At 52.4% G+C, this 12,803-nt stretch overlaps 1 protein-coding gene across 1 annotated transcript in view; it reads right to left on the bottom strand.

Annotated features, from left to right (window-relative positions):
* The window catches only part of IQGAP1 (IQ motif containing GTPase activating protein 1), a 46,960-nt gene that overhangs the window by 18,526 nt on the left and 15,631 nt on the right, over positions 1–12,803 (bottom strand). The window contains exons 3-15 of the mRNA XM_083587166.1: positions 9,907–10,063; positions 9,267–9,344; positions 8,865–8,941; positions 7,962–8,029; positions 7,468–7,581; positions 6,940–7,118; positions 5,682–5,772; positions 5,074–5,237; positions 4,558–4,642; positions 3,580–3,743; positions 2,641–2,801; positions 1,981–2,105; positions 647–810 (exon numbers count right to left, since the gene is read on the bottom strand). Of these exons, the coding sequence (XP_083443292.1) occupies positions 647–810; positions 1,981–2,105; positions 2,641–2,801; positions 3,580–3,743; positions 4,558–4,642; positions 5,074–5,237; positions 5,682–5,772; positions 6,940–7,118; positions 7,468–7,581; positions 7,962–8,029; positions 8,865–8,941; positions 9,267–9,344; positions 9,907–10,063 (1,627 nt within the window). The remainder of the gene's footprint in view (positions 1–646; positions 811–1,980; positions 2,106–2,640; positions 2,802–3,579; positions 3,744–4,557; positions 4,643–5,073; positions 5,238–5,681; positions 5,773–6,939; positions 7,119–7,467; positions 7,582–7,961; positions 8,030–8,864; positions 8,942–9,266; positions 9,345–9,906; positions 10,064–12,803) is intronic.

Genomic DNA, 12,803 nt, shown 5'->3' with positions numbered 1-12,803 from the left:
GCAACTTTTGCCTCCACCTGCAGACTGGCTCAGTTTTAAACTAAAATCCATTTAGCTAAATGGCACCCAGTCCAGCTTGCCTCAAATGAAGCACTGGTGAAGAGTGAACTACTCTCTTCGAAAGGGATGGTGGCAGCTCCTGCCATCATCCCTGACCATCGGCCTTGCTGGCAAAGGAAGTTGGAGTCCAACAGTATCCTGAGGGGACCATATTGGCTACCCCTTGCTCTAAGTGGGTGGAAGGAGATTGGCCGGGTCTCTGCCTCTCCTGCCCTCAGAGAACCAGAAATTTTCCTGATGGGCCAAACGAGACTCAACAGAAGCTCATGAACATAAAGGGAGTTGGGGACAAGCAATGCTATTAATAAACATCAACATTCCATACAAATATTTTATTGATGGGCCAAAGCGGACCCCAAAGCTGCAGCAGAAGTTGCACACCTTGACAGTGCACACACAGGAGGCCACTCAAAGGCCCCTGAGAGCCAACAGAGGCATCACTGCCATCCTCCCTGGGCGTCGAAGGACGGCCCAGGTTATCTGGCCTGGCCCCGCTAAAGTATGGGGCTGTGGAACACTCCCAGCGGAGGAGTCAGACAGTGAAAACCTCCCCACCCCTGGACGCAGGGAGGGATGCACGACGCACCTGAGCTTTCTCCCTCTTGGTGCGGAGCAGCACATCTTGGTAATGCTGTGCTACTTTGGGGGTGACCCCCTCCAGCTTTGCTGCAGGAATCTGCAGTGCCTGCAAGGTCTTCCTCGCATCTCCTTCGTCCAAAGCCTCATTGATGAGCCCGATTGCCAAGATCCCTGGAACAAACAGGACACAAAGGAAGGATGAAGGCAGGGGGATCTCTAGGGGCACATGAGGCACACCCCCCGGTAGGCCTTCTGCTCCTGCTCTCTGCTGGCCCACACACTGCAACTGTTAGGCCAGGCACCTGAGGACGAGGCAAGGAGAGGAAGGGAAAAGCACTCCCCAGTTTACTGAAAGGGCTGAGGGAGCAGCCAGGGTTGACTGGGAGAGCCCACAGAGGGGAGCAGGCAGGGAGGGCTGACTTTGCCGTTTATTCCCTCTAAAGGCTTATATGCCACCCTTTAGGGAAACGACTTTCCCAAGGTGGCTTTCATGCAGTATTAAAATATAAAACAAATTACAAAAGTCATATACTAGCCCTAAATATGAATTTATAGAGCTACAGAAGACGTTGTAAAAACCGTACACCAGCCATAAAAACCCTAATTGGAATCGCTGAGTTCAAGGTAGCTAAAGCCTGACAAGGCCTCTAGCATCTTGTTCCTCAGAGCAACGGAAGCACCTGCGGAACACAAAAGATGCTGGACCCTGGAGGACCTGCCTCCCTCTGATGAGACCCACTTCACCCTTGCTGACGTTCCCGGGCTGAAGGAGGTCCTCCCATTCTCCTGCCCCTGAGGAGGAGGAGCACCGTCTCCTCCCTCAAGGGAGACACTGACCTCACCCTAACAGAGGCCAAGTGCACAGGGAAGACAAGATGGGCCAGACTTTCGACAGCACATCCTGGCATGCTGTCTTGCCTGGTTAGCATCCCAAGTGTTTGGGGTTGCACTGTGTTATTTTCAGCCCACAACTTCCTGTTGATCTGATACTTTTATAGATAAGGCAACCACCTGACGAACCTATGACAGTCTGGGCTAGAAAACTGCCTTGCGTGGCCACCAATTGAACTAGCCATTGGCCACGCAAAAGACATACTCCACCTCTGAATATCCCCTTCTGTGCTTTGCTGCCTTCACATCCATTCCCAGAATGGCGCCTTGATTTCACCAGTGATCTCAGGCTCACTAAGAAATCTTGCCCACCCAGTCATGGCACCAACAGGACCAATGCAAGCCTTCCGGATCCCAAGCCACCGACTAGGCCTGATAGGGCTTGGACGGAGGCCTGGGCAACAAGGGTGCCCCCCCCCGGGAGCCTTCCACACCCCAAGAGCCGCTTACGCTCATGCTCTTCATGCACTGCCACGTTCACCCGGTCAACGCACGACTGGATGTCATTCCAGGTGATGAACTCGGCCCCTTCGCTCCGTGCCTGACTCTTCAGCTTCAGCAAGTCCTCAATGTATCTGCCAAGAGTCAAGACAGCACACGTCAAGGGGCTGGCCGCTGAGAGAACAAAACATGAAGACACAGGCAAGGCCACAGGAGATGAAGGAAGCAGAAGGCCTGCGCAAAAGGCACCATTCCCAGTGGCAATGATCTGGAGCACACAAATGCAAAGGGGTTTGCCTGCAGGAGACCCTTCAAGACCTGCTCCCCTGGCCTAACCCTGAGGTTCCAAAAGCCAGAGCCTCAAAAGGGGCTCTCACAGGCCAGAACTATCCAATCACTATTTCTACCCCACTTCCCGGAAACCACTTGTCACTTCCTTCCTACTGGCCATTGGAGGTGCTGTTGGGCCCTCTGGTCCATCCCCAGAGCCTCCACTTGGGACTCAGAGGACTCTGGATCACGATGCCAGAGGGCCTAACAGGTCCCATTTCCTTCGTCTCCTCCCATTTCGGCCATCTTGAGCTGCTGCTGCCGCAGGAGCACTTGGCCATTCTCAAGAGAGAAAGGCTGGTGGGTGTGTTGTGTTGTGGAGTGGGGTGGGGGTCTGACCTCTGGGAGTTTTCATCCTCGACATTTGTCAGACCCGTCACTGAGCTGCTCAGCTGCTTCCAGACCATGTTGACATCCCCGGAGTCCAGAGCTCGGTTGATGAGGGCCACTGAAGAGAGCATCTCCACAGCCACCGACAGTTCTGGGTGTGTGAGGTGACCCTGAGGAGACAGAGAAAGAGGACCACGCTGACCACACAAAGTGGGGAAAGGGAGCCTGGGAAGGGAGGCCAGAACTGCAAGGCCTATGGGGTGATGGTACTGGCTAAACTCCACTGGCAGAATGTCTAGGGGGAGGGAGGGATCTGGGTCTGGGTCAACAATTTCAAGGTTCTTATCATTTCTTTCTCTCTCTGAGTAAAAGAAGCATTCTGCAATATCCCTGGAAGGCCAGGCTGAAAGCCTGACCTGGAGGGATCTACTTGTGCACATTAAGTAGACACGGACAAGAGGAAAAAGCGCAGATCACATCGGCCAAAGTACCAGAGGTATTTCAGAAGCAAATGGTAGGAGAAAACCTCAGCACCACACACACCCCGCCGCACCGCCAAGTTCAGCCAGCCAGCCAAGCAGCGCTCCTGCCCCCGGGGCCAGGCACAGCCAAGCACAGCTTGATCCACCTTCCCCAAATGCTCATCCCAGCATGAAGTCCCAGCGATGCTGCAGGAGGAGAGAAGGATGAAGGTGCCCCGGGAGGCAGAGTGGCTGGCATGCTTGTGAATGTAGCTCATGGAAGAGCTTCTTGTCAAGTTCACATCCTGCACGGGTCATGTTCCTCACTGCATACACATGCAATAGGGAGCCACAGCCAGCTCCTTGACTCATGGTGGAAAACATGCATTTCTCATGGATGCACACAGGCCTGGCAGGAATGCCCAAACAACATCTCACAAGGGCACCTTAAAAGCAAACCATCAGCAAAACCCTTCAAGGGACTTACGTCCGGACTCTGCTGCTGCAGGGTGGCCAGTTCCTTCTGGTACAGCTCAGCAGCAAACGGATAGACTGGAGGCAGCTGGGCCTCAGGGTTCATCAGTTCCACCACTGTCTTCTCAGCGAGGCCATTGCGGATGGCTGTGTTGATCCTCCCCACAGCTGCCAATCCTGAGAGCCCAAGGAGAGAGGCTGAAGCTTTTGCTCCCCTGGAGGCTGCTGGGCGTACCAGCATTTCCAGGAGCAAGCCAGGTGCACCAAGAAGAATAACAGTGATGACATGTTGCTGACCCCCGAGAACAACTCCTAGGGAGGATGCCAGGCTGACCTGCTTCTTCCTCTTCCAAATGGACAGAGGTGAAAAGAGGATCTGGCTGCTTCAAGCAGCGGACAGCAAAGCACCATGCCTTCCCCTCACAAGGAAACTGTCCACTTCAACCACAGCAGAGCCCAAGGCAACAGGTTCCTTGGGGCTGCAGGACTGCTTTTTTCACAACAGGGACAATGCTTCACCTGAGGTTCTTCCCTCAGGGAGTGAGGTAGTGGGAGGGAAGGACTTGACCCCACCCAGCAGTGCCAGTACATCCCAAGGGAAAGATGGTCAAGGGCACCTGGGCCACAGGGGAGGGAAAATGGAAGGATGTGTCAGCCACAGCTGCATTAAAGAAATGAAGGTAGGAAAAGATGAGGAGGGGATTAAGAAAGAAAGAAAGAAAGAAAGAAAGAAAGAAAGAAAGAAAGAAAGAAAGAAAGAGACGGAGTGTTCTTAATGGGAGGAAAAGTGAAGCTGGGGAGGTTGCTCTCACAGCAGTCACAAGAAAACTGGATGGGAGGACAGTCTCCTGCCCAGACACCCCTCAGAACCTGCAGGAAGGAAGGGCGGAGGGGTGAAGAGAGGACTTGCTTTCCAGTTGAAGCACAAGAAAGGCCTGCCCTGTCCAGCTGCAAAACCCAAACTGCAGGGGTCCCACGGAGGAGAACTTACTCTGCTGGTACTGCTGAGCCATGCCATTTGCCACGTCCACCCCGGCCTGCAGCTCCTCCTTCTGCAAGGGCCCAGCTCTGCCGGCCTGAGGGGGGAAAGAGTAGACTTGACTGCGCTGCCTCCAACAGCCCCGGCAGATCCAGAACCTCCCTTTATTTCCTTTCCGCTGGCCCCTTTATTCATGACCGGGAACGTGGAGGAGGCGTCAGCAGCATTCTGTGCAACGCCTCCCACAATTCCCAGCGCTTGGCCGAACATGGAGAGCAGCAGCTGGGCAGTATCTCAAAGCAGAACAGGAAGTTTGCTCTTGGAGAAGAGACCAAGAATAGGTCAGGCAAACCGGATTAGGAAGCCAGTGGCCAATGCTGAACAAAAACATAATAGTTGCTCAGGGCCACCATGTATTCACGGTCTGTGTTGTTGGTCCTTAAGACATCCTGGGTCCCAACTGCACACCAGTGGAAGGAGCTCCTTGCGAGCCAGGCACCAGGACCACCCACCCGCTGGCTCCCCTACCTCCAGCTTCTGCTGCTTTTCCCTCAGAAGCTGCTTCAGGTACCAGTCGCTATTCTCTGGCCGCAGCCCCCGGAGACCCAAGGCTGCCGATGACAGGACAGCGTACAATGCAGCAGGGTCTCCTTGGTCCAGAATCAGGTCGATCTTGGACAAGGCCGAGTGGGCTGAGGAGAGAGAGAAAGAGAAGGAAAGCTAGACGGAGCTGGCCTTGGGAAGGCCTCCTCAGGAGGGCTTCTTCACCTCCACCACCCCATGCAGAACCCCAAATGCTCCCCATGCCTGAGATGTCCCAGAGCACAACAGAAGGTTCTAGAAGCCAGTGGGGGAGGGAGTGGCAATATGGACAGAGGATGGTCTCTCCTGGCACTTTGCCTCCCCCGTCCTGCTGCTTGCTCCCAGCTAAGTCTCTAGTTCGGCATCTCAAGCACATTCATGAGGCAAATGGAACCCACACAGAAGGATGGTGTTGGAGCACAGTTTTTGGGGAGGGGCATAGTTTTTTTGGGGGGCATCCAGAGATGGGATTTTCTGCTTCCTAATGGAGTTTCTTGGGCAAAGAGTGTCTCATAAAAAAGCCAGGAGTGTTAGGATGGGGCTGATGGGCTTACTGTTGACTTTGTTGACGTTGCCCTGGATCTCTGCTTGAGTCAGCAGCTCTTCATACACGTCCCTTTCCCTTTCCATATCCTCAGAGGCAATCTGAAGGAAGAAGGGAGAAAACGGCAGTCAGGACAGGAGCACCTCCTTAGAGCTGCCTTTGGGGGGTGGCGGCAAAAGCTTCCAAAGCTGGGAGGCGCTGGCATGGGGCTAAACAGGTTGGCGGATGCACTAGACCCACGTGGAGACACTGCTGCAAGGGCCTCTAGGCCTTCCTCCCCACTGCCCAAAAGCCAGAAGGCACTTGGAGACTCAACACCGAGCTCCTGCAATGAAAGGGAACATTCCCTGTCCCCCCCCCCCATCCTCCTCCCGGACCAAGCAGCGCTGCCAGAGGCACATTCCCAAACAACTAGCAAGAAATGACTGAAGCATCTTGTGCAAGCCACGTGGCTGCAAGGCAATACCAGCTTTCAGAGCTGGATCCCAACACTGCAAACGTGTATTCAATCAATCTACTGCAGTGTCAGGGAGCATTACTAAACTGAAGGCTGCATTCCTATCTGGGCAATCTTCCAGAGGCCACATACCAGCAGCACACAGGGCCAGAGGCAAAAGTGGGTGGAGCAACTGATGCAAATTTCACCTCTGCACAGTTCACAGTAGGCTAGTTACTACACAAACCTAGAGTTTGCATTGCCAGACATCAAGCGCACCTCCTACCAGACAAAAACACTCAAGGAGAGTAAACTGGACTGGGGGGGCATGTGGCTTAGGAGGGGGTGTGGCCTGGGGCGAGTAACAATGTACAGTAATCACACTTTCCTTACTGCTTTGGGCTTTATAGGAAAAGTTGTGTGTTAACTATCACAGTCTGGTTTGAAGACAGATAGAAAGAAATTCAGTGTAGGTCACTTTCCTGCCAAGTTCCATGCAAGTCCTGATTCCTAGGCAAAGAGACTTTTCCTATTTTAATTCAAAAGTATAATGCGGCATGTGCATCGGCAGGTCCTGGCACTGCACTCATTCAAGCACATGCCCTGGAGAGGTGCAAGAGAAGAGCAGGGCATGGCAAGCCTTTCTTCCCCACAAGACAAAGCTCTCACCTTGTGGCAAGCCTGCTCTACCCTGAGGCAGCTGTGGGTCAAAGCCATCAAAGCAATCTCTCCAGCTGCAGGTCTAAGCATTTCCACAATATGGAGCAGAAAGAGCCACATGCAAACCTCACAGAGGTTTGGGTCATTCGGCGGTATACAAAATAAACTCTACCTTGTTCCGTGCATTTTCTGTCTTGTCCCGCTTCGCCTGGTACAGGGTGCTCTGGTAGGTGGGTGCGAGGGGCTCTTCCAGATTCACCAACATGGCATTGGGGTTCCTCATTGCCGCAAACGTTTCAACAGGAATCTGACGGTCAATGGCGTCGTTGATTGCAATCACAGCCGCATGCACTGGAGGGAACACCAGGCAAAGGCTCTGGTCAGTCACAGCCCTGGAGATTCTCAATGAGCAACCCAACCCCGCAAGCCCAAGCCCCTTCCTTTTCTTGGGAGGAGAACGTGGGCATTTGGGCAGAGAACAGGAGCTCTGGCAGCACAACACTGGCAAGCACCCGTGGCTGCAAAAGAGGTGCTCATCTCAGAAGGCAACCTCCAGGCCCTGCATGATATAAAATCTCTGCCACTTTTACAGACTGAATCCCTTCCATCATATTTAATTCTTCCAATAGATTATGTCTCCATGGTAATTGCTCTATCTCACACGACCCACCCGAAAAGAGTGAAACCCATTTCCCCTTACGTGCTGCTTCATCCACAGAGAGCTCGTTGGCCAAGATCCCACCAATCTTTCCAAAGGCAGGCATCTGAATCCCATACTTCTCCAGCTCAAGCCTCATGTTGCTGATTTCCTCCTCTGGAATAGCAAAATGGAAAAGGACCAGCAGGTGAGCCCCAGGATATGCCCATCTGCCCTTTTGAAAACACCTGGTAAAGGCAGCCAGCCAGCCAAGGGTTCAACAAAAAGGCAGCCAGGTATTTCCCCATCTCCTTCCCCCCTGCCATCCACAAATCCCAGTGACAGGTCCAGCCACTGGTGGAGGAGATAGCACCTGGGAAGGCCCCTACTCGAGAAGGCAAGGCCTGGTCCAAGTCTGGGGTTTGATCTTTAGCAGAAAGCAAAGGGAGGCTCTGCTGTCCAACCCAACAGCCAGACGGTGCCCTTTCTAAAAACAAAAACTCGAGCCACTTCCTCCATGGCCGACCCAAGGACAGGAAGGCAGGAGCTCCCCTCACCTGTGAAGTCCACTTTACCATACAGGTCTTGAATCTGCGGGGCCAATCCCAACTTGAACAGGTACAAACTGAGGAAAAATAAAGGCAGTGGGGTGGGTGGGTGGGGTTTGGTTTGGTTTGTTCTTTCTCTTGTTTTTATTATGCATTTTGAGTTTTTGTACTGCTTTTATGCTGTGAACCTCCTAAGATCTTCAGATGAAGGGCGGTATACAAATTCAATAAATAAATAAATAATAAAATAATAATAAAAACTCCTGGGGGAGATTAAAGGAGAAGCCACAGAAATGCTGTTTGAAGGAAATTTGCGGGATCTCTTCCTCTTACGACTTTTAGATTCAAGTTGCCTCTTGCCCTTAAGTCTTCTACACATAGAAGATCTCCCCCTGTCAGAACAGGGCAAATTAGAAGTGGGAAGACTCCCTAAATTCCAGGGAATAAATAGCTTCTCACCATGACAGAAACGGAGGGGTGGGGGAATCATTCTGCAGGGGGCAGGATTAATCACCTATCCATGCTGATGTTAGCACAACTGATTCAGGACCGAGGCAGGAAAAGTTTAATTTCTTTTCTGGCCACCCTACAAACTAATACTGTATAGCCTTGTTAGTGTTAGCATGTTCAGTTTTCCAGGCAGGAACTATGGGTGCGTGGTTTAATTTTTGATAGAACCAACAAACATAATGTAAGATGGGGTTTAAGTAGGCAGTTGAAAAGTATGCATTTCCTTGCCAACAAAGCAAGGAAAGTGAGAATTGACTGATTCTGCTGGGAAGCAGACAGTTGATGCTGGTTACCTTTCTAAGAGACAGAGAGAAAGAGAAAGGGGAACAGGCAAGGATGTTTCTTCCAGCCTCAAAACATCATCTGTTGGATCGCCTCACCAGCGCCCCTCTGTGTGATTACCTGAGTGCGTGAATGCAGTAGATGCAGCGTGGCATGTTCTTCCGGTCATAGATGTCTGTTGTTTCTGGGTAAAAAATCTGAACGCAAAGAGAAAGAGGCCCACTGATTTCCCCACATGCTTGGCAGAGCAAAACAGAGCAACGGTTTCCCCAAAGCTCACTCCTCCACTGTGCCCACAAGCTTGTGGGGAGGGGGGAACAGGGAGAAGAGAGGGGGCACTCTGCAGCACCCCAAGGAAGAGTTGGCAGGAGGGAGAAACATGACGACTATGCCAAGAACCTGGAGTGAAGAGGTAAAGTGGTTTGGAGGGCTCCAGTCTTGGTTCCCATGTGCCTATTTCTTCTGCCACCCCCCTCCCCAACCTTCAAAGACTCCTTCCGTTCCCAGTCCAGGCAAAGTTACCTTGGGGAGGCCAATCTCTGCCATTGCATTCAGCCACTGAATCACGTTGTCTGTATGCCGGAAGTGGAGGCCCGTGGCCTGAAACGCAGAGGAAGAAGGGGGAGACGTGAAAAAAGGTGCATTGCAAGTTTCTTTTAAACTGCTTTCGGTATTGTGTTTTAATATTGTAACCTGCCCTGAGACCTTAGGGTGAAGGGCAGGTAATAAAATAAGTAAATAAATAAAACAACGAAGAAGCATCATGCACGCAGGCAGACTGAGTTCAGGTGGATCAGCTCCCTTCACCCCAGAAGCCTGGGATTTGGGGTGGGGGTGGGAGTCATGTTGACACATTTCTGTGCAAAAGCTGCCGCCTGAGCCTCACCATAGCTGCAAGGGCCTTCAGAAAGCATCCCATGCTCTCCTCTAAGGAAGACTTTCTGCGATCAACAAACGAAACTGAGACTATTCGCATACTTTCTTATTGCTAGTGAAAAGCCATGCACCAATTTTTAGGAAACGAAATAAAAATCGGGGCACACCAACTGTGACACATCTTCTCATATATCCTGCTCTGGGCTTTCCAACAGCTGCAGTTGGGCCAATTGCTTATTTCTGCCCCCGCGAGATGCTTCATTACAGAAGAAAAATGCTTGCCTACCTTATACCTGGTCTGCTCCCGGTCGTAGATCTTCTTGAGAGACACCACTTTGGGGGAGAAAAAGTTTCCAAGTTTGGCCAGGTAGACCCCGTTTCTGAGCCCCTCCTCCAGCTCCGTTGTGGGAGGCAACTCTTCATTGAGGCAGGCCTCCATCCACCTACAAGCGGGAGGGTTGGGGGAGAAGGACGTGAGTTGGGAAAGAGACCACCCAGTTCTAGCTTTTTATTCTTTATGCTTGCATGCCTGCCTTTCAACAAATAACTGCCAAGGATGGCTCATAAGGAATTAATAAGACCAGCTGCGGTGGGGAAGGGCTGTGGAACTGCATTCCTGACCCCACTTGGGAGTCCAGCCCAGAAACACCCTCATCCAAGAGCATCTGGACCTGCACACAGACAAAGCACCTGCCCCAGAAAGGAACTCTCCCTCCTGCAGAGGCTTCCTTGGTCAGTCACCTGCCGCTGCCGGTTCACACAAGGAGGCAGCACCATTAATAATGGTCTCTTGGGCCTGCTAGCCAAGCCGTCCCCTCCAGCTACCTGTTATAAGTAAAGATGGCCAAGAATCAAGCCGGCAGGCACCAAGGCTAAAGCTGGCCACTATCTGGTTTTCAACATTGTGATATATCACCAGTTAAACATTGCGATATACCAATATATAACGATGTCTGAAATAAAGATGGAACTATGTAGAAGCGAACAGTAGGGCTGGGTGATATCTGGTTTTCAACTTTGTGATATACCACCAGCTAAACATCTCAATATTCTGATATATCACAATGACTGAAATACGGATGGAAATATATGGAGGCATTGGCTAGCTTCACAGTTTTTCCCATGTTGTGATTTTTGCATAACACACACACACACACACACAACATATTGAATCCTGGTCAAAAACTATGAAAACAATATAATATCATGATATGGACTTCAAACTAGTTTTGAACAATATATCGCCTAGCCCTAGCCAAGGCAAACTCCTTTGAGAACATTGTCCACCACCTTGGGTTTCAACAGCTGAACAGCATCCCACAGAGCATAAGCAGAGGTGACCCTCAGCCTCTTTGCCCAGTGACTGAGCAGCAGCAGCAGCAGCAGCAGCCCTCCTCACAGGGGTGTTGGTTGTGCAGTGTTTCAGTCGCTGTCCTGGCTTCCCTCAAGCTGTCATAGTGAAGACAATCCAGCTAGCTTCAGGTTCTGCCCCCTCAATTCTGAAAGGACCGAGAAAAGACCTTCCAGGCAGAGCTGCTTTGGCAACAACTTCCTTCCGACTACCGAATACAAAACAGCAAAGGGTGACTCAGGAAGCAGCAGGATTACCGCATCTGCAGGGGGTGACTTTGGCTGAACCAGCGACAACTGGTCCCATCTTTTTTCTCCCAGAAACCACAGCTCTGCACTTCCTCCTCTGCTGGGTGCTTTTCTCTTTCACCCTCCTTCCTGTTTATTGCCAGGGAAGACAGCTGCCCAACCCCTCCCTCTCTTCACAGCCTGCTCCAACCAGGTCTGAGGCAACATCCAAAGAAGAAATGTATGCCAAGGGCCATCTATGGGCTACAAAAACAAGCCACAAGCCAAGATGGTGAGGCAGGTGGGCACAGGTGCTTTCTGCATGGGTAAAATGATGCCAGAAGAGGGGGTGCAATTGTGCCCCTTCCTGTCTCCAATAGAGCAATGAGTCTAAGCCACAAGGAAGTCTCTTGCAGGGGAATGAAAGGGCCCAGCTGCCCTTGTAATAGCCAATCACTGGCTTCTGCGGGGGGGGGGCTGTGGCCTCCCTGAACCATTCATGCTGGATCCCCACTAGCAGCTGCCAGGGGAGCCGCAGGAGCTCAGGTACCCTCAGCTCCTTCTCAGCCCTAACGTGGGGAAAGTTTTGGAGCGTTGCTGAGGACCCCAGAAGGTGACGCTTCAGCAAAGGCATCTCTTCCCCAGGCCAACTGTGGAGTGGAAGCCCTGGGGGACCCACAGCCCTCCCTGTCTCCCTCCCTCTGGGCCAGGGCTCTGCTTCCCTACCTGCATGTGCCCGTGGGGGGACAGGGGCACTTGCCTCCTACTGTCAGCTCCTCAGGCTGGGTGGCGGGGGGTGGTGGTGGTGGTGGTGGAATAAACCAGCCATTGAAGCCTCTGACAAATAAGTCTACAATGCTCAGGAAGGGAGGAGGGAAGAGAGGCAGAACCCAACACACCCAAACACGCCAGCCAGACATGTTTCACCATGAGAGGAGAAGGAGAGCCCTCCAAAGCGTGCAGCTGGACAGACAATTTGGGGGCGGGGCACTGCAGGGAACTGGAAGAAGCAGTGCAGGACGTGCAGGTGGCAGATGTGGGGTGGGGGCTGATTTAGCAGGCTCCAGAAGGGCCGGCACACTCTTGCAAACCTTGGAGAACTACTATTTTTAGGAGCCTCCAGAAAGCCCCTTTCCCCACTTTCTGAGCCAGAGGCTCGTGGGCTGTCCTGGCTGGCTCCAGCTCTCCAATGCCCTCTGAGCCAGGCAGAGAGGTAGGGAAGGAAGAAGCTTCCCCCCCAGCCTGCAGCGGAGTGACTTGGACGCCCCCTGCCCCCGGCATGTGCCTCTGCTCTGCCACCAAAAGCCGCTGGGAGGAAAAGGAGCAGAAAGGAAAGTGTGGCTGGGAGGCCTGCTGTTCCACCCCCTGACAGTCCCATGAACTCCAAAGGTGGGGCAGCTACTGCCACACCCCTTCCTCTGTTGCACAGGTCTTTCCTTTCAGTGAGCTTTTTTCGGGGGGGGGGGGATGGCATGGGAAGTGGAAGGCTGCCTCTAAAAAAAACACCTCTGGAAAGGGTGCATCTATGCGAGAGAAACCGCCTTGTCTAGACTCACACAGAGAAACAGCTAGGAAAAGGAATCCAGCCCACCCGGAGGCAGTCCT

The sequence above is a fragment of the Podarcis filfolensis genome (genome assembly GCF_964270895.1).
Source record: "Podarcis filfolensis genome assembly, chromosome: 14".
Taxonomy (NCBI): Eukaryota; Metazoa; Chordata; class Lepidosauria; order Squamata; family Lacertidae; genus Podarcis; species Podarcis filfolensis.
The sequence above is the reverse complement of the archived record's forward strand: the minus strand, read 5'-3'. Positions and strand labels throughout refer to the sequence as shown.